The following is a 24,879-nucleotide window of genomic DNA, read 5'->3' as shown; positions in this document are numbered from 1 at the left end:
CTTTGAAACTAAATTTGAAAACTTAAAATAATTAATCAAAATGGCATGGAGGATTAAAATTGAGGTTCATTTATTATATGTGTACACAATTAGCTACATGGAAAAAACAAAGATTTTTAAACACTTTATTTGGTCATTAAAGATCCAGAAACCCACATTACATTATAAGAATTATGAAAATCAATCATGAACCAATCAGCACATTATTCCAGTGATTCTCTGAGGTTTGAATAAATCAGTAAAATCACAGTAAAGAGCCTGATGTGACACATCGAGTCCTAAAGTTCTCTAGAAAACTCAAAACATGAAATATGGAGTTAAAAAAGTAAAAATCAAAACAAACTGAGAATCAATGATGATGCAAAACTTCAAGATTTACTTTTTAGAATGAACATAAAAATATATAAAATCATTTTTCCAAGATCCAGATGTTCCTAAAAACTGCTCTAAGATCAGATTTCTGTGGGACATCCAGTTCTAAACTGGTTCTACTGGTTTCTGTGATGGAAGCTGAAGTTTCTCTCCAGTTTCCAGTAAAGCATCTTTTTCTCTGAGGAGCTTTGAGGAACATTTTCATGTCAACAGAAGGAAGAAGCAGCAGAGAAAAGAGGGTTGAAGTGTCTTTCATGGCTTCAAAGCTGAACTGGAAATGATTCCCATGTTTCCATTCTCAGACCAGTTCTGGTTCCAGGATGAAAATGAACCAGAGAGAAAAAAGATCAACTTTCCAGTTGAATCCAGTTCAGATCAAAACTCCATGAAGCCTCTAAATGGAGCCCAGTTTGAATTGGATCTTTATTGATCCAAAGAGACAAACAATATCAGACACTAAATGACAGACATGAGAAAACAAACAGGAGGAAAATCTTGGAGGTCAGAGGTCATCATCATGATCCATGAACCTCTGAGGATCAGCAGGACACAGAGATCATTCTCTACTTTACAGAAATCAGAACCTGCAGAGAGAAGAAGGAAGGAGAGATCAGATCAGTGAGTGTTTCCAGACTCTCTCCAGCAGCAGTCAGTGACGCAGCACATCTAGTCGATGGTTTCCAGGCTGCAGTCAGACTGATCTCAGAACTGTGACCAAGATGAACCTGATCAGTTGTTTCCTGTTGAACTGAGAGAACAAGCAGATCTGAGATCAGATCTGCTGCTGCCACAGTTTGATGAATGAGGACCACTGACTGTCTCTAGACATGTTGGACGGCTGGACGCTGGAGTCCAGCTGGACTTCCTGGAGACATGGACACAGCAACAACACTCATCTTCACACCCACACAAACACAGGAACACAGCAAGCTGCTGCTCCTCTGATTGGCTGATTGCTGTCTCTGTGTCCAATCAGGAAGCCTGAACCATTCTCCTCCCACTGAGAAGCTGCAGCTTTACTGGGAACACTGGATCTTTGCTTTGACACTAACTGGGTTTAGTTCAATATGCTGACAGGAGATGAAATCACTACAAACATTTACTTACTCTACATCATCTACAAGATCCTTCAGCTGCTGAACATCTGAATTCTTCAGGTCGTTTCCTCCCAGGTTCAGTTCTTTCAGATGGAGGCTGTTGGACTTCAGAGCTGAAGCCAAATAATAACAGCTGATCTTTGACAACCAGCAGCCATTCAATCTGAATAAAGAATAAAAGATGAGCTGAACCAACAGGATGCAGGTTAACCAGTCCAACAGAACCAGTTAAAGATTCTCATGAATATTAATGCCAACAAGCTGCTGCTTCAATAAAGACCTGCTGACTTCAGAACCAGAACCAGAACCAGAACCAAGACCAGAACCTGGTACTGGGTCGTGTTGTGTTGGAGGATTTTAGTCAGTAAAATCATTCCAGGTTCTGATCAAAGTGTTGAAGCATCAATCATTGATTATTGATTTGTTCCTGTCAGATTCCAGGATTCACTTTTCTAGACTGGGTTGAATGACCTTTGACCTGCTTCACATGAGGGGGATTTCTACACACCGGGGGTCCGAATGCTGTCCTGTTCTGACCTCAGGTCAGCAGGTCCAACTCAGTTACACAGAGGGACTAAATTAAACTCTGGATCCAAGTCCAGGAACAAACTCAGAAAATATTGATTAGAACAGAAGAAATGAACTTTGATTTATGATCAATTACCATATTTTCCTCACTATAAGGTACACCTTCAATGAATTACCTATTTTAAAACTTTTTTCAAATATAAGGTGCGTCGAATAGATGCTACAGTTATGCATCCATTAAATGGAGCTGCGCTAAAGGGAATATCAACAAAACAGTCAGATAGGTTCGTCAAACTTTATTAATAGATTACAAACCAGCGTTCAGACAAATCCGTTCACTCCCAAAATGAATAAAGAGCTGTTTTATTATTTTCTCCGAGGTAAAGTTAGTGACATGGTAACATGTAGTGCAACATTTATATCACATAATGGAGGGAAACTTTTCCTCATTCAATAAACACGTAAAAACAGTCTGATATTGTTACGGTAAATCAAACGTTAGTGCAATCACAATATAGCAACATCTAAATAGTGCAAAGCAATAACAATATATCAATACCTCAACGTTGTTCAAACGCTAAGGTCCATATTCACAATATGACCAACCTTGTTCAGCTGTAAACACAAAATAAACATGTAAAGCTCACTTTATTAATTTATTCCTCATCCACGAATCCCTCAAATTCTTCTTCTTCAGTAACCGAAATAAACAATTGGGCGAATACGGCATCCAACATGCCCGGCTCCGTCTCGTCTAAGTCGAGAGAACTTACACCTCCACTGCTCTGAGCCTGAACACCGGATCGCCACAGGGTTGCGTGCTCAGCCCACTTCTCTACACCCTCTACACTCATGACTGTGTCTCCAACCACCTCAGCAACAAGATCATAAAGTTTGCAGATGACACGACTGTTGTTGGTCTCATCTCAGACGGAAGGGGGAGCTGGAGTACAGGGATGAGGTGAAGCGGCTGTCAGAGTGGTGCAAAGTCAATAACCTGCTCCAAAACAAAGGAGCTGGTGATCGACTTCAGGAAGAACAAAACGGACATCCAGCCTCTCACCATCAGTGGGGCCTGTGTGGAGAGGGTCCCAGTGTTCAGGTTTCTGTGCATGGAGTTGGAGGACAAGCTAACCTGGAGCACCAACACCAAGGAGCTGCTGAAGAAGCACAGCAGAGACTGAACTTTCTGAGAATCCTCCAGAAGAACTGTCTTCTATCACTGATTCATAGAGAGTGTGCTCACATACAGTCTGTGTGTCTGGTATGGCAGAGAAGGCGCTCCAGAGGGTTGTCAGGGCAACAGAGAGAACCATAGGCTGCCCTCTCCCCACCATGGAACAGATTTACACTTCCAGGCTCCACAAGAAAGTTCTGGACATTTTAAATGACTCTTCACACCCTGGCCATGGTCTCTTCCAGCTGCTGCCATCAGGCAAGAGATACAGAGCAATAAAAACCAGGACAAATCGCCTAAAAACAGTTTCTACCTGATGGCAATCATGGCACTAAATTCAAAGGCATAAGAACTTCTGCTCTTGACACCACTCTGTTAAAAATGTAAACTCTGTTAAAAATGTAAACTCTGTTAAAAATGTAAACTCTGTTAAAAATGTAAACTCTGTTAAAAATGTAAACTCTGTTAAAAATGTAAACTCTGTTCACTCTGTTGCACCTCCAGGCACTGCAACCATCTTCTGATGTTTATTTATTTCTCGTTTTGTGCTGTTTGTTTCTTTATCTTTTTATGTATGTATATTTATATTATGTGTTGTGTATGTGTATATAACCTGCACTTTAACTCGAGTCAAGCACGGTCTCAATCTGGTTGTAATCTGTTGATGACAATGACAAATAAATCTTATCTTATCTCTTATCTTATTAATGGAGTCAGTGTTGCTGCTGTTGTCCAGCAGTTCAGTGACAATTTCTGCCTTCCTGGAAGCTCGGACCACAGTTGAGAATGATATATCAGCCCAGGCATTTACGATCCACTGGCAGATAGTGGCGTATGTCGTCCGGCGCTGTCTCCCCGTCTTGGTGAACGTGTGTTCGCCTTCTGACATCCACTGTTCCCACGCAGTTCGCAGTCGAGCTTTGAATGCCCTGTTGACACCGATATCTAGCGGCTGGAGTTCTTTTGTCAGTCCACCCAGAATGACGGCGAGTACTGAATTAGTGTGCTTCACTTGCTTTTTGACACCATCGGTGATATGGGAGCGCATGGAGCGTAGATCAATAGAGACGGAGCTGCGTGAAAAAAGCCACCAGGTCTCTTTACGTAAATTTCTCTCAACCATTCACTCATCTTTTCTTCATCCATCCATCCCTTCAAGTTAGCTTTGATGACGACGCCGGCTGGAATGTTTTCTTTTGGCAAAGTCTTCCTCTTGAAAATAACCATCGGTGGAAGTTTCTGGCCATTAGCCTGGCAAGCGAGAACTACAGTGAAGGATGACTTCTCATTCCCTGTGGTGCGAACATTTACCGTACGTGCTCCCGTTTTATCCACAGTGCGGTTCACAGGAATATCAAAGGTCAGTGGAACCTCGTCCATGTTGATGATGTGCTCTGGCCGGATCTTTTTTTAGTAATCTTGTTTTTGGAATATGCGCGGAAAGGAGCCAACTTTTCTTGGTAGTCTTCTGGTAGTAGCTTTGAAACAGTAGTTTGTGTGCGGATGGAGAGATTACATCTTTTCATAAACCGAAAGCACCAAGAAGGACCGCCTTTAAATTTGTTAATGTTAAGTTTGCATGCTAGTGCTGTTGCCTTCATTCGAATAGTGATTGTACTGACACTTCTACTTGCTGCTCTCTGTTCAACAACCCACTGTTCAAGTTTGTCCTCCAACTGTAGCCATCTTGCTTTGCTCCCTTGGAAACTCTTTTTAGTCTTCTTTACTTGGCACAGGTCATCTTGTTGCTACCTCCACTTCCGAACCTTTGATTCATTAATGTTAAATTCTGTCGCTGCTGCCCTATTCCTGTGTTCTGCTGCGTGACTGATCGCCTTGAGTTTAAACACTGCGTCATAAGCCTGTCTCTTAGAAGGAGCCATTTTGGGGTCTTTACACAAACACTAATGGAAATTAAACAGCACACTTCCCTCAGTCATATATCGCAACATGCACTGATCGCTTCTTCTAGGAAAATGAAATCGCACTGGATTATAAGGAACACAATCAGCTTTTGAAATTGAAGATTTATGGTGCTTATAGTGCTGAAAATACAGTATACCTAATTAATCACAGAAATATCAATAATTATATTATTAAAATACCTCAATGTCTCCAGTCTGCAGCCTTCAGTCTGTAGAAAACCACAGAGATCCTTCAGTCCAGAACCTTCCAGGTTGGTGTTGATCAGGTCCAGTCCTGTCAGATGGGTCGGTTTGGACTTCAGAGCTGAGAACAGAGAAGTCCAGCTGGTCTCTGACAACCTGCAGTCCAACAATCTGAATAAAGAATAAAAGATGTGAGCTGAACCAACAGGATGCAGGTTAAAACTGAAATATGAACAAATAAATAATAAAAATGTAGAAAATTAATTTCCCTGAATGTAAAAGAAACTTGATGAACTGATTCCAACATCTGATCCAGTCAAACTGGTTTAAAGAGTCCAAACCAGCAGAACCAGAACATTTGATCAAAACAGAAACTCAAAGTTTTTCTAAAAGTTTCTCAGGATCTTAAATTCAGTCGGATGTTTTTTTCTCTCTCCATGTTTCCTTCCAGACTCTGTATTATCTGACTGCTCTGTTCCATCATTTATCTACAGATATTTTATGTCTCCAGTTTTTGTTCATTAATCTATTAATAATGTTTTATTGTTAGTTGTATTTTAACTGCAGCTCATTGATAAGTATGACAGATGTAAAAAGTTTATTTCAATCCGTCTAATTCAGCGTTTACAATTTCCATTACAGCTCACATTCTGAAAGTTGATCATTTTCTCATTTTGTGCTGATTCAGTTACTGAACTATCAACTAGAAAATATTGAGTCTTTTCTCTGTCAGATTGATGAGGGTCATTTAGTTCAAGTTCTGAATCCTTCATCAGAGATGCTGCAGAACGGAACTTTATCATAAAGGAACAACAGGATTGTGAAGATGAATCATTTTAAATCTATTTTCCAGGTAAAACATGAGAATGATTTCAGTGAACTGATGAAGCTTGTTGCATATAAAGGTAAGATCTCATTTCCTGTCCTACAAAATAAGAGCTGAATCAAGATGTTTGAACAAAATGACTTAAACACCAAAACCTTCACAAAGTCAGTATTTACTGCAGGACTGTTAATGAATTATCTTTCTATTATTTATGTCTCCTTAATGTCCAGGAACTCTGCCAGAAGACTGTGGTCATCCTGATAGAGTCTGACTGTCACAACAAACTCAGGTTTTCCTCTAAGCTGCTCTCAATTCCACTAATTTACTCTACTATCAGCATCTTTAATCTACTAGAGTTAAAACAGTACAACACCAAAAGTGATGTCCAAAGTTGGTCTTGCATCCTTTTTTAGTTCTCTCCTGGTTTGCACCTGGATCAAATGATGCATTAAAAGGCCTAAGAAAAACACTGGCATGTTGAAAGGTTGTTGGTTCTACCAAGGAGAGAACTTAAATCAATGTCCACAGACCAACTTTCACTGACCTGGACTCTTTAAACCTGGACTGGATTATTATCAACTAATAGCAGAAGATTTAAAACTAAGTGTGGCATTTGTGGATCTTCAATAAAGGAGATTTCATTCTCTCTCTTTCTGCATCTTGACCTTTGACCTGCTTCACATGAGATTTCTACACACAGTCGAATGCTGTCCTGTTCTGACCTCAGGTCAGCGGGTCCAACTCAGTTACACAGAGGGACTAAATTAAACTCTGGATCCAAGTCCAGGAACAAACTCAGAAAATATTGATTAGAACAGAAGAAATGAACTTTGATTTATGATCAATTATAAATAATTATTCACAGAAATATCAATAATTATATTATTGAAATACCCCAATCTCTCCAGTCTGCAGCCTTCAGTCTGTAGAAAACCACAGAACTCCTTCAGTCCAGAATCTTCCAGGTTGGTGCTGTCCAGGTCCAGTCCTGTCAGATGGGTCGGTTTGGACTTCAGAGCTGAGAACAGAGAAGTCCAGCTGGTCTCTGACAAACTGCATTCATACAATCTGAATAAAGAATAAAAGATGAGCTGAACCAACAGGATGCAGGTTAAAACTGAAATATGAACAAATAAATAATAAAAATGTAGAAAATTAATTTCCCTGAATGTAAAAGAAACTTGATGAACTGATTCCAACATCTGATCCAGTCAAACTGGTTTAAAGAATCCAAACCAGCAGAACCAGAACATTTGATCAAAAGATGAGTTGAAAACTCTTCTGGTTCTGATCATCAGCTGAGACATCTGGATCAGAGAACCATCATTTATTCATTATGTCTTTCTTATTAAAGCTGCTGAAATCAATGGAACATTATTTTAAAATGATGAATTAAATCAAATGATTCAGACTGAAATTTTCTGAATTACAGAAAAATTGAAAATTCATTCATTCATCTAGATTTGTTTTTCTACAATCAGTCTTTCTTAGATGTGATCATTAATGATGATTTACTTGTCAGTGTTTTTGACTGGAGGAACAACATTTCATTCTGATGTAAAGATGAGAATCAGAAATGAGAAATAAAACAATTTGAATCTTTAACTGAAACATTATCATTAATTACATCATGAATTATTTACTCATGTTCATCAAAACATTTTAAAATCAGAAAAACAAAGTTCAATAATCAATAAGTTTATTGGATAAATAGAGAAAACAAACCTCAGATTCTTCACTTTACTGACTGAACTCTCCAGGATCTCAACCACAGGATTCATATCAGATTCTCCACCTCCATATATGCTGATCTCATTTATTTCCAGTTCAGTCAGATGTGGGTTGGTCTTCAGCGCTGAGGCCAAAACTTCAGATTCATCCTTATCGAGTGAACAGCCACCAAGTCTGTGATTAGAGAAGAAATAAAATCAGTTCTAATAAAATCAATCTGGATCAATAACAGAATAAAATATGATAACAGTGATGTCATCATCTGATCAACATCTGATCTTCAATTTACTGAGTTTGACCCCACAGAGAATCAGTTCAGTTCCTGGTTAAAGTCCAGGTTCTGGTTCTGGTTCTGGTCCAGGCTTCATGTCCTCAGACCTTCAGCTGCAGTCAGATGTTGAAGATCTTCTATCATCTGTGAAGGAAAGTTCAGTTTTCTCTGCAGCATCTGATGGAGCTGCAGCATCAGAGCCTCAAAGGAGCTGCAGCAGCTGATGAAGAGGCTGACTGAGCTGAATGAAGGAAACTACTGGAGATGATGGAGAGGAGGAGGAACTGCTCACAGCTCGGACTTGGACTAGACCCTTTGGCTCCTTGAGATCTTCCACCAGGCAGGAAGTGAGTTAGAAATGAAGTGAGCAGAGCAGGAAGTCCAGCCTGCTGTGGACCTCTGGCATCTCTGGGTTTGTTTAGCCAATATCTGCTGCAGCATCTAGAATCATCATCATCATTAATAATAGTAGGATATTCTATAGAAACAAAGTTCCCAGCAGCAGGTTATTAAATGCTGCCACAGAGGAAACTGGGAGCAGAAACCAAACACATGATGCTCCCAGTTCTGTCTCCTTAATGTCCAGGAACTCTGCCAGAAGACTGTGGTCATCCTGATAGAGTCTGACTGTCACAACAAACTCAGGTTTTCCTCTAAGTTGCTCTCAGTGGTTTGGAACAGACTGAATTTGCTCCATTAGTGGAATTCAAACTAAAATGGAAACTCATCATTTGCTTCCTTTTGTCTTCCTGAACATCAAACTGCATGTCTGCAGCTCCATATGATCAAGTCAGTCAGAAAACTTTGAAAAAGAACCATTTCTTCCAGTTGGTGACTTTCTCTGTCCATCTCTGTCAGACTGTGAACCAGTCTGAGCTTGTGGAGAATCTCCTAACAACCTGCTTCACATTCATGTGCTGCAGTCTCTGCTGTTCTGAAGTCTGGGACCAGAATATTCATGTCTAAACCTGCAGCCTGTTGAGCTCAGAGAAAAACTCAGTTGTCTGGATTTTTTCAGATGAAGCTGAAGTTGGTTTCTGATTGAGGCTTCTGATTCAGGAAATGGATAAAGGGCGATTCCACCTAATTTAATAAACTATCAGCATCTTTAATCTACCAGAGTTAAAACACTGAACCACCTGGACTCTTTAAACCTGGACTGGATTATTATCAACTAATAGCAGAAGATTTAAAACTAAGTGTGGCATTTGTGGATCTTCAATAAAGGAGATTTCATTTTCTCTTTCTGCATCTTGACCTTTGACCTGCTTCACATGAGAGATTTCTACACATGAATGCTGTCCTGTTCTGACCTCAGGTCAGCAGGTCCAACTCAGTTAACAGAGGACTAAATTAAACTCTGGAAGTCCAACAAACTCAGAAAATATTGATTAGAACAGAAGAAATGAACTTTGATTTTGATCAATTATAAATAATTATTCACAGAAATATCAATAATTATATTATTAAAATACCTCAATGTCTCCAGTCTGCAGCCTTCAGTCTGTAGAAAACCACAGAGATCCTTCAGTCCAGAATCTTCCAGGTTGGTTCTGCTCAGGTCCAGTTCTGTCAGATGGGTCGGTTTGGACTTCAGAGTTGAGAACAGAGAAGTCCAGCTGGTCTCTGACAACCTGCAGTAATTCAATCTGAATAAAGAATAAAAGATGAGCTGAACCAACAGGATGCAGGTTAAAACTGAAATATGAACAAATAATAAAATATGGAAAATTAATTTAATTAAACCAGTCTGATTAATTTCCCTGAAAGTAAAAGAAACATAAAGAACTGATTCTAATATCTGATCCAGTTAAACTGGTTTATAAAGTCCAAACCAGCAGAACCAGAACTTTTGATCAAAAAAGAAACTCTGGATGAGGTGAACTATTTCTTTACCAAACTGAAACATCTCCATCATTAATTAACATCATTTCAATTATTTTACTAATTTTTGTTCATCAAAAACATTTTAAAATCAGAAAAACAAAGTTCAATAATATAAAAGTCTGAAATAAGAAAATAATTAATTAACAAGGTAAAATGTTTGAGATTTTACAATTACACAGATTTTTTGGAGAAAAAAAATTGAATAAAATTATTAATTAAACTAAAGAATCAATGAATGATTTAATTGGATAAACAATTAAAACAAACCCCAGATTCTTCACTTTACTGACTGAACTCTCCAGGATCTCAACCAGAGGCTTCAGATCAGATTCTCCACCTTCATCTATGAAGATCTGATTTATTTCCAGTTCAGTCAGATCTGGGTTGGACTTCAGCGCTGAGGCCAAAACTTTACATTCATCCTTTTGGAGAAAACAGCCACCAAGTCTGTGAATAGAGAAGAAATAAATTCAGTTCTAATGAAATCAATCTGGATCAATAACAGAATAAAATCTGATAACAGTGATGTCATCATCTGATCAACATCTGATCTTCAATTTACTGAGTTTGACCCCACAGAGAATCAGTTCAGTTCCTGGTTAAAGTCCAGGTTCTGGTTCTGGTTCTGGTCCAGGCTTCATGTCCTCAGACCTTCAGCTGCAGTCAGATGTTGAAGATCTTCTATCATCTGTGAAGGAAAGTTCAGTTTTCTCTGCAGCATCTGATGGAGCTGCAGCATCAGAGCCTCAAAGGAGCTGCAGCAGCTGATGAAGAGGCTGACTGAGCTGAATGAAGGAAACTACTGGAGATGATGGAGAGGAGGAGGAACTGCTCACAGCTCGGACTTGGACTAGACCCTTTGGCTCCCTGAGATCTTCCACCAGGCAGGAAGTGAGTTAGAAATGAAGTGAGCAGAGCAGGAAGTCCAGCCTGCTGTGGACCTCTGGCATCTCTGGGTTTGTTTAGCCAATATCTGCTGCAGCATCTAGAATCATCATCATCATTAATAATAGTAGGATATTCTATAGAAACAAAGTTCCCAGCAGCAGGTTATTAAATGCTGCCACAGAGGAAACTGGGAGCAGAAACCAAACACATGATGCTCCCAGTTCTGTCTCCGTTCATCTGCTGGATTTGATGCTTTAACAAAGTAGAAAGTGGACAGTCGTCAACCTGCTGCAGCTAAAAGCTTCAGATTGTTCTGGTCGTCCTGCAGAGCAGCAGCAGAACCGGTCCTGCTGCTGCTTCGGGTCTGAACCTCTCAGACTGTTGATCTGAGAGGAACTGGGACAAACTGGTTGGAAGAGGGAACCATGTCTCTACAGTGGTCTGTCCGTCGTCTCAGAGGAACAAAGGTTTGGATGTCAGAAGAAATTGTTGCTAAACTCCTGAAGAGCTGAAGACCAAAACCCCTGGAGGAGGACGTTTGGGTCCAGCAGCATTTTCATGGTGAAGCAGTGAAAGTTCTCCAGTAACTAGAAGAGGCTGGGATGTCTAAAGAGTTGAAGCTCATGTCTCTCCAGGTCTTCATGGAGGACAGCTAACAGCTTCAACAAAGGCTGCAGATGAAGAGTTGATGAGGAAAATGGTTCCAGCTCTGGAAGCTCAGAGTTCTCAGAGCTTTGGGAGGATCTGACAGAAACCAGAACTTTTTCTGGACCAGACAACAATCAACACATTTTGGTCTCATTTACAAACTCAGAGGAAACTAGTGGGAGGAGGAAGAGGTGAGGATGATGATGGAATGAAGAAGATCAACACTGTTCACAAAGTTTCTAATTAATGCAACGGTTTATTTTAATGATTCAACTTTTCATTAAACCTAAATAATTATTTTATAAAAACAGTCAAAGATCCTAAAAGGTGAATTATGGAGTAGCGGCTCAATGAATGAAGAGAAGATTAAAGTTTAAAAAGTCTCTCTGGTTGATTGGATCATTAAGAGAAAACAGATTTTCTAGAGTTCTGAAGGTTTTTATTCATTTAAACATGAAAACTGATAAAAAGTTAAATATTTTTAAAATGATCAAAATGTGTAAAAACCAGAAGCTGCAGCTGTCCTGGATGATCTGAATGTTTAGATGTTTGAATGGATGAAATAGTCCAGAGGATGAAGGAAGAAGTTAAAGACCAAAAACATCCAGAAGCAACTTGAAGAAGAAACAGGAGGACAATATTGCTGAATCAGCATTCACACAATGAAAACATCTGGACTCACCGAGCCTTTCTGCAGTTCCTCACAGCTGGAACCAGTCTCTGTCGTCCATCTGATGATGTGTTGTACTTCTCCAGGTCCAACTCATCCAGAACCTCTGACATCTGCAGCATGAAGGCCAAAGCTGAACAGTCAGTCTCTGAGAGCTTCTTCCCTGAATCCAGCAGCCGTTGGATCTCCTGATAAAATGAGAGATCGTTCATCTCCATCAGACAGTAGAAGATGTTGATGCTTCTGTCAGGAGAGATTCTATCAGTGTTCATCTCCTTCAGGTTGGTGATGATTCTCTGGATGGTTTCTGGACTGTTCTCTCTCTGACCCAGCAGATCTTCTAAGAGGTTCTGGTTGGACTCCACAGTGAGACCATGAAGGAAGCGGACAAACAGGTCCAGGTGGCCATTTTCACTGCTGAGGGATTTCTCCATGACTTTCTTCATGAACTCATCTAAAGATGACATATTTTCCCAGCAACATCTGGATCACTTTGACTTCCTGCTGGTGAAACAGTGGAGCATGTAGACTGCAGCCAGAAACTCCTGGATGCTCAGATGAACAAAGGAGTAAACTGATTTGTTGCGCGTCCCTCTCTCCTTTTTAAACATCTGAGTGAACACTCCTGAGTACAGTGAAGCATCTTTGATGTTGATGTCGCACTGTTTGAGGTCTTTGTCATAGAAGATCAGGTTTCCCTCCAGCAGCTGATCAAAAGCCAGTCTTCCTAGAGACACAATCAGCTTCCTGTTCTCTGGACTCCAGATTGATTTTCTCTTTGTTCCTCTATCAAACTTTTCCTCCTTGATTGTGAGTTGAACCTTCAGGAACTTTATGTACGTCTCAGTCAGGGTCTTGGGCAGATCTCCTCCCTCTCTGGTCTCCATCAGATTCTCCAGAACATCAGCAGTGATCCAGCAGAAAACTGGGATGTGACACATGATGTGGAGAGTTTTTGATTTCTGGATGTGGGAGATGATCCTGTTGGCCTTCACTTCATCATAGTATCTCTTCCTGAAGTATTCTCTGGGTTGGTTATCAGAGAGGAGAGCAGAAGGAAACAGTTTCTGATGTTTGTCAGAACATCCAGTGAGGACTCTTCAGTGTCAGTTAATATTTTTGTTGAAATCCAGATCAATTACTTTCATCCAGACCATCAAAGATAAACAGAATCTGAACTTTTAAAGCTGCTGATTTCATCTTTATATGAAGAATTTATGAATCAGTTCCACCAAACTGAACTTTTCTTCTTTCAACATATTCAGCTCTCTGAAAGTGAATGGAAATATGAAATCAATGTTCTGGTTGGTTTTGCCTTCAGCCCAGTCCAGAGTGAACTTCTGTGTTAACAGTGTTTTCCCAATGCCAGCCACTCCCATGGTCATCACTGTTCTGATTGGTTGATCTCTTCCAGGTGGGGTTTTAAAGATGTCTTCTCTTCTGATTGTTTCTTGTTTCCTGGATGCTGTTTCAATCTGTCTGACCTCATGTTCATCATTGACCCCTGTCGTTAACCCCTCTGTGATGTAGAGCTCTGTGTAGATCTGGTTCAGTAGAGTTTGATTTCCATGTTCAGAGACGCCTTCACAAAGACTCTGGAACTTCATCTTCACATTCACTTTAAGTTGCTGTTGACACCGAAAATAATAATCTGAAAAAGAGAAAAACACAATTCAGCTAAATATAGAGAATACAATTATTTTTGATTTGCATAAAAACTTTTATAAATAAGTAAAATCAATAAATTATAAAAAATAAATACTCTAATCCAACTTCAGTCTGTGAGGAGGGAGAAAATTAGAGATTTTTGAACTGACTGACTGTTTGTGGACATTTTCAACATCTCAGTATGCCATGGTAGTTGAACTAGACAGAGCCTTTGTGTGACCTTGATGTCGTTAAAATGATCACAAAGAAGAGTTTCTGTGGACCACCTCACTTCAATGAACATTCAGAGTTTTTCCTACTGAGTACAGGTAGCATTGTTCTGGTCTGTAATCATGCTGACTCAGACTCACATGTCGTCTCCATGATGTTAAACTTCAGGTATAAAATGACTGGAAGTTGCTGAACATTAGGAAACATATTTCTGGTTAATCTGTTAATTTGTTTCATTAACGTCATAGTTTTCTTAAAGTATGATGTGTGATTTTGCTGCTGTAGTCATAATAATGTCTCTCACTGTGTATCACTCCTGATATATACATTCATGCTCTGCTGCTCTGAGGAATAATGTTTAACATGCTAAACACCACAAGGTGGTACCAAACATCAGAAACCAGTCTTTGAAGACGGGATCTGAACAGGAAATGTTTCATGAGCATAAAGGAGTTTATTCTGAGGTTGTGAATTTGTTCACTTTACCTGTGTGAAATAAATAAGGCAGTTCTAGTTCAGAGGAAGGGGTCTGATTTCAATCAAAGACAGTAGCGGCTGTGCTATAAAAGTAGCTTTAATGAACTGGGTGTTCTCACCTTTAGTTGGGGAAAATCTCAGCTGCTTGGACAGGGTAGGATCTATGTTGTGAAGACGTTGGATCATCATTTCACTGGCTCCCTGTCCTTTCATCCTAACAGCATCTATGGTCTCCCGGGCCTTGTTTGCTGTTATTTGGTTCCCTTCAAGTATTGCCCGTTTCTCCGAAAGATTAAAGACACCATCTGTTTCCAGGTTATCGAGGAGCTGAATCAGGATTTCCTCAGAAACTCTCTTCACAAACTCACTGCGAACTTTGAAAAGTTCTTTCTCTGCAGGCAGAAACAGAAACAGGATTCATTCAAACTGACATCTGAGAGAAAAACATGATGAAGGTCAACTCTTCATGTTGCTCCATCCAGATTCCCCTCAGAGTCTGTTGATCAGATCCTCAGGTCTAAACCTGTTGTTGTGTTTCTGCCTCATATCTGAGTGATGACACTGATTCTGTCTACATGAGAACAAATGAAGCTTCTGGTTCATCACTTTATTTCCTCACTGCAGGAAGAACAATAAAAGATACACATTCTAAATATAAAGCTGAACTATTTCAGAAAAACACAAAGTTTTGATATTATTGTTGAATATTATGATGGAAATATTGACTGATTAACATCTCCCTAACTTTTCTCTTTCTGTACCATCATCACCAGGGCTCTCATGCATAAAAAGCTCAGTTCTCACACTAAAACTTCTGACTAGATTTAGAAAAGTTCTGGACACAAAAAAATCCACAAATATAAGCCATGAACACATTTTCATTTCTTTTATTAATCAATATCAGAAAATGAAAGCAGCTGCTGGTCTGAAATATTTATGAAATTATAAATACTCAAATGTCTAATGAGCAGTAAACATCCTTGTTTGTAGCAGTATAAGTATTTATAATAATAATAATTATATATATAAATAAAAATTTATTATTTTTACAAAAATAAAAATAATAAATTTTAAGGAAACAAAATCTAAACTAAAATTAAAAAAATAAACAGATTGTGTAATTGCCTGTTTGAACAATAAAGTGTTCAGCTGGGATTTAAAGACACCTTCAGAGAGTCCTTAAAACAGAAAATAGTGAATCAAGTTGTACAAATACAGACATGATTTCTGTCCAAAAATCATTCTCAACTTGACTGCAATTACAGTACCGTTAACATACAGCTCCTTCTTTAAGACTGATCATTTATTGCAGTCTTCCACTTGAAATAAATTAGTAATAAATGATGTGATTACTGGATATAGTAAATATTCTGTTTCACTTCGGTTCCTAATTCTGTTTCCATCTGAGTTCAGTTTTACCTTGTTTCACAGAATTCAATGTTTCCACCAGAGCTTCACTGAACAGGAAGCATGAAAACAATAAATACACACTGAGGCTGAGGTTCATCACATGGCAGCAACACGGGCTGTGATTGGTCAGTTTGTTCCTTTAAAACGGTTCATTTCTGCTTCTGATCACTTACCGAAATCCACTTCCTGCTGAACTTCCTGTTTCTCCGCCATCTTTTATCTGGAAAACATGAAAGATTCATTATGTTTCAGTCTTTATTTCATAAATAATTTGGTATTTTTGGAAGATTGAATGGAATCTAAAAAGTTCTGGATTAGAAATGGAAAATACTCATTTAAATTACATGATGATCAACTCACCCAAACCCTTTTTGGTCCAGACCTCAAAGTTTGATGTCTCGCCCATGAAAACTCCCAGAGTCAAACAGTCTGACATTAACTGTTTGTCTTCCTTCCTCTGTCCACGAGGAAGGAAGACTTTAGGTTGTTTTTTTTGGGTTTTTTTGCCCATCAAACAAATCTGTATTCATTCAGAGGGATCAACTTTGCATAAATCTGATTGATGGCTAGAAAAAAAGAGCACAAACAGAAGCTCTGTACATCTGAATCCTGAGACGAGATCAGACATGCAGAGAGAGAACCAGCTTCTGGTTCTGGTTCTGTCCAGCAGCTCAAAGAGAGAAAACCCAGTCTGGACTGGAAACCAGAAGAATGTGGAGTTAAAACTCACCTGATCAGATCTTTGCTTCTCTTTCTGTTCACACAAACCGAGTCGGAGCCACTGGAGAACCGGACCTGATTCTTCAGAACTGGAACCGGACCCACCGGAAGCTCCGCTCTGAACAGATGTTGATATCTGATCATCGCTACCAGGAAATAAATGTTTTAAAAAACACATTCACATTTTAGTTTAAAGATTCTTTATGTTTTAAATATATTTACTATTTTTAATCAATATTTTATTAATGGAGATTTTCAGTTTCATCTATAAAGAAATTTAATAACCAACACAAATTTCTGCTCAGAAGAGCAATAAAACTAATAATAGTTGCTGCTTGTTCTAATCTGAGCCAACAGAACCAAGAACCTTGAAATGTTGAAGTTTCTCCACATGTAGAAACGACCATCTGATATGTTCATATTTTATCAAATACAGATTTTATGAATTTATTTAATGTAATCATGTTTAAAGTTGATATGAAGGAAACTTTCCATGATGATTTTCACCTGATCTTCCCTCTTCATTCATGAACATAAAGTTCTTTAAACTTTGGCCTCTTTTAGCCTGGAGGCTTAAAGTTTTAGAACTGATTTGTCTCAAATGTTTCCAACAAAAAAGCTGAGTTTCAAAGAGGTTTTAACTTGCTGTAGGCGTTTACTGGAAGATGTTTATGAGTTTCTGTCTCTGCTGTGAAGGAATGTGTCCTCGTTGCTATCATGTCTCAATAAAATTAACTCCAATACGCATGCGCCGAAGAATACTTCCGGATTTACATCAACAAAGTGTAACATCTTTTTTTATTTTAATTAAAATACTAATCTTTAGAAGGTGATGTTTTTTTTTAGTAAATATTCTAATAATTTTCATAATTTTGTTCAAATTCTACCTAAAACATTCTGACTAGACAAAATCACAGTGACGTACTTCCGGTGACAAATGGCAACAAATAACTTATAAAGTAACTATTTAATTTTGCCATTAATTTATAAAAAAAAAAGTACAATGAAGCTTTCTGAAATGCATTTTTTAAATTTTTAATTAATTTATGCAAATATAAGTGAACAGATCTTAATTAAATGTTCGGTTTGGATATAATTTCAGTGCAAATCATGAACTTTCTGTCGTTCTGATGTTTATGAACTAACTGAACTTCATTCCTGGTCAAGATCCAGAGCTGTGAGAAACAGAGATGCTCCGCATTCAGATCTATTTTCTTTTTTCAAACAATATGAGACACTAAATGAGAGACATGAGAAAATAAACAGGAGGAAAATCTTGGAGGTCAGAGGTCATCATCATGATCCAGTCAGAGTCTCTTTAGACTGAAACTGCTGCAGCTTCAACCTCTGAGGATCAGCAGGACACAGAGATCATTCTCTACTTTACAGAGATCAGAACCTGCAGAGAGAAGAAGGAAGGAGAGATCAGATCAGTGAGTGTTAAACTCTCTAGCAGCAGTCAGTTTAGAATACTAGATGGTTTCAGGCTGCAGTCAGACTGATCTCAGAGCTTGACCAAGATGAATGATCAGTTGTTTCCTGTTGAACTGAGAGAACAAGCAGATCAGATCAGATCTGCTGCTACAGTTGATGAATGAGGACCACTGACTGTCTCTGAATGTTAATATCCTTGCTGGACTTCCTGGAACATGGACACAGCAACAACACTCATCTTCACAACCACACAACACAGGAACACAGCAAGCTGCTGCTCCTCTGATTGGCTGATTGCTGTCTCTGTGTCCAATCAGGAAGCCTGAACCATTCTCCTCCCACTGAGAAGCTGCAGCTTTACTGGGAACACTGGATCTTTGCTTTGATACTAACTGGGTTTCTACTCACTCCAATAATTGACTTACTTTACAGCCTTTAACATATCCTTTAGCTGGTGAACATCTGAATCCATCAGGTTGTTTCCAAACAGGTCCAGTTCTTTCAGATGGAGGCTGTTGGACTTCAGAGTTGAGGCCAAATAATCACAGCTGATCTTTGACAAACTGCAGCTCTTCAATCTGAATAAAGAATAAAAGATGTGAGCTGAACCAACAGGATGCAGGTTAACCAGTCCAACAGAACCAGTTAAAGATTCTCATGAATATTAATGCCAACAAGCTGCTGCTTCAATAAAGACCTGCTGACTTCAGCTCTTAAGCTCTGTCAGCTCCACCAGCAGCTTCAGATCAATTATATCTAATGCTTCATATAATTATGATATTAATAATTATATAATTTAAATACCTCAATGTCTCCAGTCTGCAGCCTTCAGTCTGTAGAAAACCACAGAGCTCCTTCAGTCCAACACCTTCCAGGTTGGTGTAGCACAGGTTCAGTTTTGTCAGATGGGTCGGTTTGGACTTCAGAGCTGAGAACAGAGAAGTCCAGCTGGTCTCTGACAACCTGCAGCCATTCAATCTGAATAAAGAATAAAAGATGTGAGCTGAACCAACAGGATGCATGTTGTGAAATATGAACAAATAAGTAATAAAAATGTAGAAAATTAATTTCCCTGAAAGTAAAAGTCTCAGAATCTTGATGAACTGATTCATTCAAACTGGTTTAAAGAGTCCAAACCAGCAGAACCAGAACATTTTATCATGACGTATTGTTAGAATATTTCAGTGGTTCTGGACTGGAATTAAAACAGACTTTCAGAACCAAACTGTGACATCACAGCATGAGAAAGGGTAGATGGGGAGTCCCTTTAATGAGCAGCTGGCCAAGTTAAGAAGGCAGGTGAGGTCAGAGGTCATCCTCAAGGTCGTCCACAGCAGCAGCCTCACATGTGAAACCAATGGAGTTGAATCATGTCTTCAGCAAAAAGTTCAGCTCCTGGTCCGCTCTGGTCGTCAATATTATGGAGTCACAGTGAAAAATTTACTGCCAGGCATTTCAGAAAGTCAAACACTCATTTTATAGAGATTCATCACACAGAAAAAAAGATTTCAAGCTTTTTCTTTGTTTTAATGATTCTGGCTGACAGATACAAAAAACCCAAATTCAGTTTTTCAGAAAATCAGAATCTCACATCAGACCAGATTTGTGTGGGTCATTTAGTTCAAGTTCTGAATCCTTCATCAGAGATGCTGCAGAAATGGGAACGTTATCATAAAGGAAAAACGGGAATGTGAAGATGAGTCATTTTTAAATCTATTTTCCAGGTAAACCATGAGAATGATTTCAGTGAACTGATGAAGTTTGTGAAGCTTCACAAAGTCAGTATTTACTGCAGGACTGTTAATGAATTATCTTTCTATTATTTATGTCTCCTTAATGTCCAGGAACTCTGCCAGAAGACTGTGGTCATCCTGATAGAGTCTGACTGTCACAACAAACTCAGGTTTTCCTCTAGAAGCTGCTCTCAATTCCACCTAATTTTACTCTACTATCAGCATCTTTAATCTACTAGAGTTAAAACAATACAACACCAAGACCAGGGACTTTATCAGGATAAACGGGTCGGTCCAAGACTCCCACTGACAGAACAAAGGTTTGAACTTTCTGCTTCTCTGTTAGTTTGAGTCCATCTGTTAGAAAATAAAAGCTTCGTCTGTTTCCTGTGAAGTTATGAAGAGCTGTGAATGAGAACCGCCAGTTCTGCATTCCTCCACAGAAAGAAAACCCAGAGAGGAAAACAAAAACAAGTTAACACTCACCCTGATCCAGATTCTGCTCTGCTGCTAAATGAACTTGGTGGCAATTCATTTTACAGCAGGCAGTAAAAACAGGAACAAACCAAATTTCTCAACATCCAAACAGTTCCACAAGTTACAAAGTGCAGCTGATGGTGTGAGTGACTGAAGCAGTAAGTTCTGATGGTGGTGAGGTGAATCTGCAGCTGATGGAGGAAAACAAGGTCCGTCCTGATTGGACAGACCTTATTGCAATGCAGAATTTCTCCTATTCTTGCATACCTAGTAAAACACAACATTCCCCTTGAAAGATTGCATGAATCCATTTAGCATAAGACTGAACATCAACCTCATTTAACGGTTCGTATGTCACAAATATAACTTTAGCTGTAATAAAAGTAGGTAGTTACTTAAGTACACAAAACCAAACAAATATATTCAGCAACCCTGAACTTTTAAAACTCTAACACTTGAAGTTACTATGGAACATAATTACCAAATGTAACTATTGTAAACATAAAATCCAGGCATTTATAACCAGTTTGTACCATGAGCATTAGTTCACCTGAACCCTAAACATGTAACACACAATCATTTATGTATTTATTCATCTTTTTGAACCTGGTTGAAAGTCTTTGAACCACACAGGTCCAGCAGCGGTTCTAACACTTTTCCTTTGAATCACAGGGTCATGCTTTTCTGGTTTTGTCGTTTTACATGAAATACCTGCAGAATAACGTGAAAGTCTGGCAGCATTCCACCTTTTATTGTCACTGCGTACATTACTTCCTCAATCTGCTTTTCAACAGACAGCTAGTAAATGTTGATGAGCCTTTGTGAACATAATCAGGTCTTTAACCTCACCAATGTGTAAAAAAGTTTAACAGCGGCCATTTGTTTAGTTTCTTTTCCCTCCAAAGATTGAATCTGGTGTAAAAATGTCTTTTTGACTGTGATCACCTTACAGGGACCAGGTGGTTTTAGAAACAACATGAATGTGTCATGTCTGCAGTACCTTCATCAAATCAAATGTTTACATCAAATAGAAAGAAACAATCAACTTCTGGTTAGTGGAGCTTTTAGATGATTGTCATGAATTAATGAGATTTTATTTAAACAAACAATAAAATCACTAAGATGTAGTTAAACTAGAAACAGTTGATGAACAACATGTCATCAGCTGACTGAAGCTTCTACTATACTTTACAGCAGCAAGAAGCAGCTTGAGACTAAATTTATGAATATGTTTATAAATAATAAATGTCTGAGCTTAGATCTCATTTCAGACAGACATAACATCATCTGAGCAGATGGACCCTAAGCAGTCACAGTTGCTGATTACAAAAGCTCATGTTCAGGACCGGCAGGAATTTCCCTCTATTGTCAGATGCATCATGGGAAATGGAGTTTTAACATCAATATTTTTCTCTTTTTGTTTCTTGAGAGGGCTGCACAGTGGCGCAGTTGGTAGAGCTGTTGCCTTGCAGCAAGAAGGTCCTGGGTTCGATTCCCGGCCGGGGATCTTTCTGCATGGAGTTTGCATGTTCTCTGTGCATGGTGGGTTCTCCGGGTTCTCTGGCTTCCTTGTCCAAAACATGACTGTCAGGTTAATTGGTTTCTCTAAATTCTCCCTATTTTTGTGAGTGTGTTGTTTGTCTTGTATGTCTTTGTGTTTTAACAGACTGACTGTCTGTACATACCAGGGTGTCCGCCTCTGCCGGGATGCAGCTGGAATCAGCACCCTCTGACCCAAGAAGGCTGTTCAGAAAATGGATGGATGGATGGATGTTTCTTGAGATAAATTCTCAGTAAAACAAGAAACATTTTAATGTCCAAGACTCCAATAATTACTCAGAACTAATAATTCTTGATAATTACTAAAAGTACAAGAGTATGAAATATTTTTCAAGTTTCTGTCGTTGCACTGTTCTGTTTAAGAGAGTAAAATGTTTATCCTGCTAGCAGAAGTTGTGTTCATATTAATACACACTAAACTATTACATCTGCAATATAACAGTGTGTGTTTTCTGCGTCTCTAGTTTACTGTGATTTTCCTCGTCGTCACCAACTTGCAACTCAAACGCAACTGCAAAGTTTGCATTCAAATAATGAATTTTTTCCTGCATAATGTGCATTGCATGTATTCTAACGTTGGGCAAACGTATCTTGAACGAGAATATTAAAGAAAAGTACAAGAAGTAATAAAAACTTTAATGTTAATCCTCACCTTCCGCTTCCAGCTTCTCTTCTAACCGTACAGGTGAGAGCTTCTATGATTGTCCTGTAGGTGGCGGTAAATACACTTGAAGTTAGTTTGCCAGCCGACAGTAACACCCAGAAGAAGATCAACACCGGTTCTGTATTTCATTTGAAACTGATCTGCTTTGCTCGGTAAGTTATTGGCTTTCATATTTATTTGTATCATATTCTGACCAAACATCTGGGACCCATATAGGTTGTTAGTTGCGCTTTAAAAAATGTGTAATTTTGTGCTTTGTCTTGCTTCGTAAAGACAACATGCTACCACTCGGACTTCTCAGCTTTGATTATAAGTTCTGGTTATGAGTTGTGAAATGTCGTGCACTTTTATTATCAATGTCGCAGTTTCCTCTTGTTCGCTTTAACGTCTTAAGGGCAGGAAACGTCGGAGAAAGTCACTTTATTCATTATTCAGTTGAACCAGGTGGAAAGACACCACTTCGTTTATTCCAGTCAATCACAGAACTGCGCATGTCTCATACAGTTGCACAATGATGACGTCAGTGAAGAGCGCACCATAGTAGGCCGGGTCCTAATTAATACTCACTCTGCACCCTACGCCGGTCTCCTGCAACTTTTAGATGTATCTCTACTTCAACACACCTGAGTCCAATAATGAGGTCATTAGCAGGACTCTGGAGAACCTGGCTGCACTTGGGAGGTGATTCAGTTATTGGATTCAGGTGTGTTGGATCAGGGAGACTCTAAGAGTTGCAGAACAGCGGCCCTCCAGGACCAGGACCGCCCACCCCTGGTGTACTCAGTCAAAGTCAAAGTGTTTTATTGGAGTGTGTAAAAATGTGATAGTACGCCCTGTGACGTAACTTCTACATCCAATAAAAGTAAATTACAAATAAATAACAGAACCAAATAACTTTCTATTCCACTCCCACAAAAGATTTGACATTAATTTCATAATTATGTATTAAGTTTTCCCTGTGATTAGTTTCTGTAAATGAAACTCAAAAATAAAAATCAATTCCTTTTTTTGTGTGTCTGAATTTTTGAGACAATTAACATTTTTTCAGTTGCAACTTAATTAATGTTTTTAGAAATATTTTCAAAACTGGATCTTGTTCAAGAAATCTATTCCCCTTTTAAGTTGATAAAATTTGGTCTAACTGGGATGAAGAGTTAAGTTATGAGATTAACAATTTAATCCTCTGGCTACATTTTTATTCACATATGCTGCTTCCTAAAAATCACCTCAGTATTTAAAGTGAAATTATTTTAACGTTTAAACGTTGCAACGTCACAAAATCCCAATCTTTATACCAATATATTAATAACTTAATTTAAGATTTGAAATTCATCTCATTTGTAACATTTTCTTTTCTCACCGTTAGTTTGTGACGATTCTTTATTTCTTCTGTTTTCTGCTCAGTTTAAGAGAACTTGATTGTAAAAAAAAAGAACTTTGAACATGAACGATTCTGAACTGAACTGGTTCTGTTTTAGATGAATTAATTATTTCTTTTTTTCTCCACAGTTCAGAGTTTCGGGATGAACTGAAGATAATCTGCCGCCGTTTCTCCGTCCCTCCTGGTTCTGGTTCTGGTCCTTTGTCTCTCCTGGCGGTTCTGTTCGGCCCGTTTGTCCTCATCATGGTGGTTTTGTTTAGTCCAGTCGTCTGCAACCTTTACAATCTAGAGACATTTTATGTTATTTTTATTTTTCAGTTTAATAAAACGGGTCCAGAGCCACAAAACCACATTTATAAATATTTACTTTATTTATTAATTTTTTATTGTCTTATTAAAAAAAGAAACTGAATTAATTGTTTATTTTCATCTTTTATTTCTAATATTGTACAAAAAGGTTTAAATGAAAAGTATTCCAAATGTGATTTTTATTTTTATTTACTTAAACACTTTTAATGTCATTTTGTTGTGAAAATGAAAAACAAATTTTCACTAAAAAACAGAGAAATGGTTGAAATCTGTATTAGTTTCTTTGTTAAACTTGAGTTTGTGATCTTCAGTCGTAACGAGCTGCAGGCTGCAGAGCTCTGCTTTAATCAGTCTAACTAACCTTCATCACTGCCGAAGACTCCGGAAACTCTCCCGTTTGTAGAAACGTGACTCTGCTCGGCTCGTCGGGCTTTAACTGTTCCCTCTGAGGACGAGGCCCAGAGAAAGTATTCCTGTGTAAAGATGAAGAAACGAAGCTTCAGTCTGCCGGTGGATTTACGGCCGAGCTGAACGAGAGTCGCCGAAGAGAATCTGTAAAGTGTTTGGTGTGAAGTGTGAAGACGAAGAGAAGTGAAGAAGTGAAGCTCTCCAAGCAGCCAGCAGTCCTCTGAT

General features: G+C 38.7%; 2 protein-coding genes across 7 annotated transcripts in view; both read right to left on the bottom strand.

Annotated features, from left to right (window-relative positions):
- Positions 1 to 113: 113 nt before the first annotated feature.
- The window catches only part of LOC122827031 (NACHT, LRR and PYD domains-containing protein 3-like), a 61,204-nt gene continuing 36,438 nt past the window's right edge, over positions 114 to 24,879 (bottom strand). The window contains exons 10-14 of one of the 6 annotated variants that reach the window (XM_044109521.1): positions 10,265 to 10,444; positions 7,003 to 7,176; positions 5,280 to 5,453; positions 1,480 to 1,632; positions 114 to 956 (exon numbers count right to left, since the gene is read on the bottom strand). In XM_044109521.1, coding sequence (XP_043965456.1) covers positions 950 to 956; positions 1,480 to 1,632; positions 5,280 to 5,453; positions 7,003 to 7,176; positions 10,265 to 10,444 — 688 coding nt within the window. In that variant the 3' untranslated portion in view covers positions 114 to 949. Of the gene's footprint in view, positions 957 to 1,479; positions 1,633 to 5,279; positions 5,454 to 7,002; positions 7,177 to 10,264; positions 10,445 to 17,949; positions 18,088 to 18,371; positions 18,515 to 18,547; positions 18,701 to 24,879 lie in introns of those variants that run through there. The other 5 variants (XM_044109525.1, XM_044109524.1, XM_044109523.1 and 2 more) reach the window with 5 other exon arrangements.
- LOC122827107 (NACHT, LRR and PYD domains-containing protein 3-like) lies at positions 13,346 to 16,692 on the bottom strand. The gene is made up of 4 exons (XM_044109714.1): positions 16,329 to 16,692; positions 16,142 to 16,196; positions 14,678 to 14,950; positions 13,346 to 13,854 (listed from the first exon to the last, which is right to left on the bottom strand). The coding sequence occupies exons 2-4, from the start codon at positions 16,179 to 16,181 to the stop codon at positions 13,406 to 13,408; spliced, it is 762 nt and encodes a 253-aa protein (XP_043965649.1). The 5' UTR covers positions 16,182 to 16,196; positions 16,329 to 16,692; the 3' UTR covers positions 13,346 to 13,405.

Source organism: Gambusia affinis, linkage group LG24 (genome assembly GCF_019740435.1).
Source record: "Gambusia affinis linkage group LG24, SWU_Gaff_1.0, whole genome shotgun sequence".
Taxonomy (NCBI): domain Eukaryota; kingdom Metazoa; phylum Chordata; class Actinopteri; order Cyprinodontiformes; family Poeciliidae; genus Gambusia; species Gambusia affinis.
This window is presented reverse-complemented; position numbering and strand designations above follow the sequence as displayed.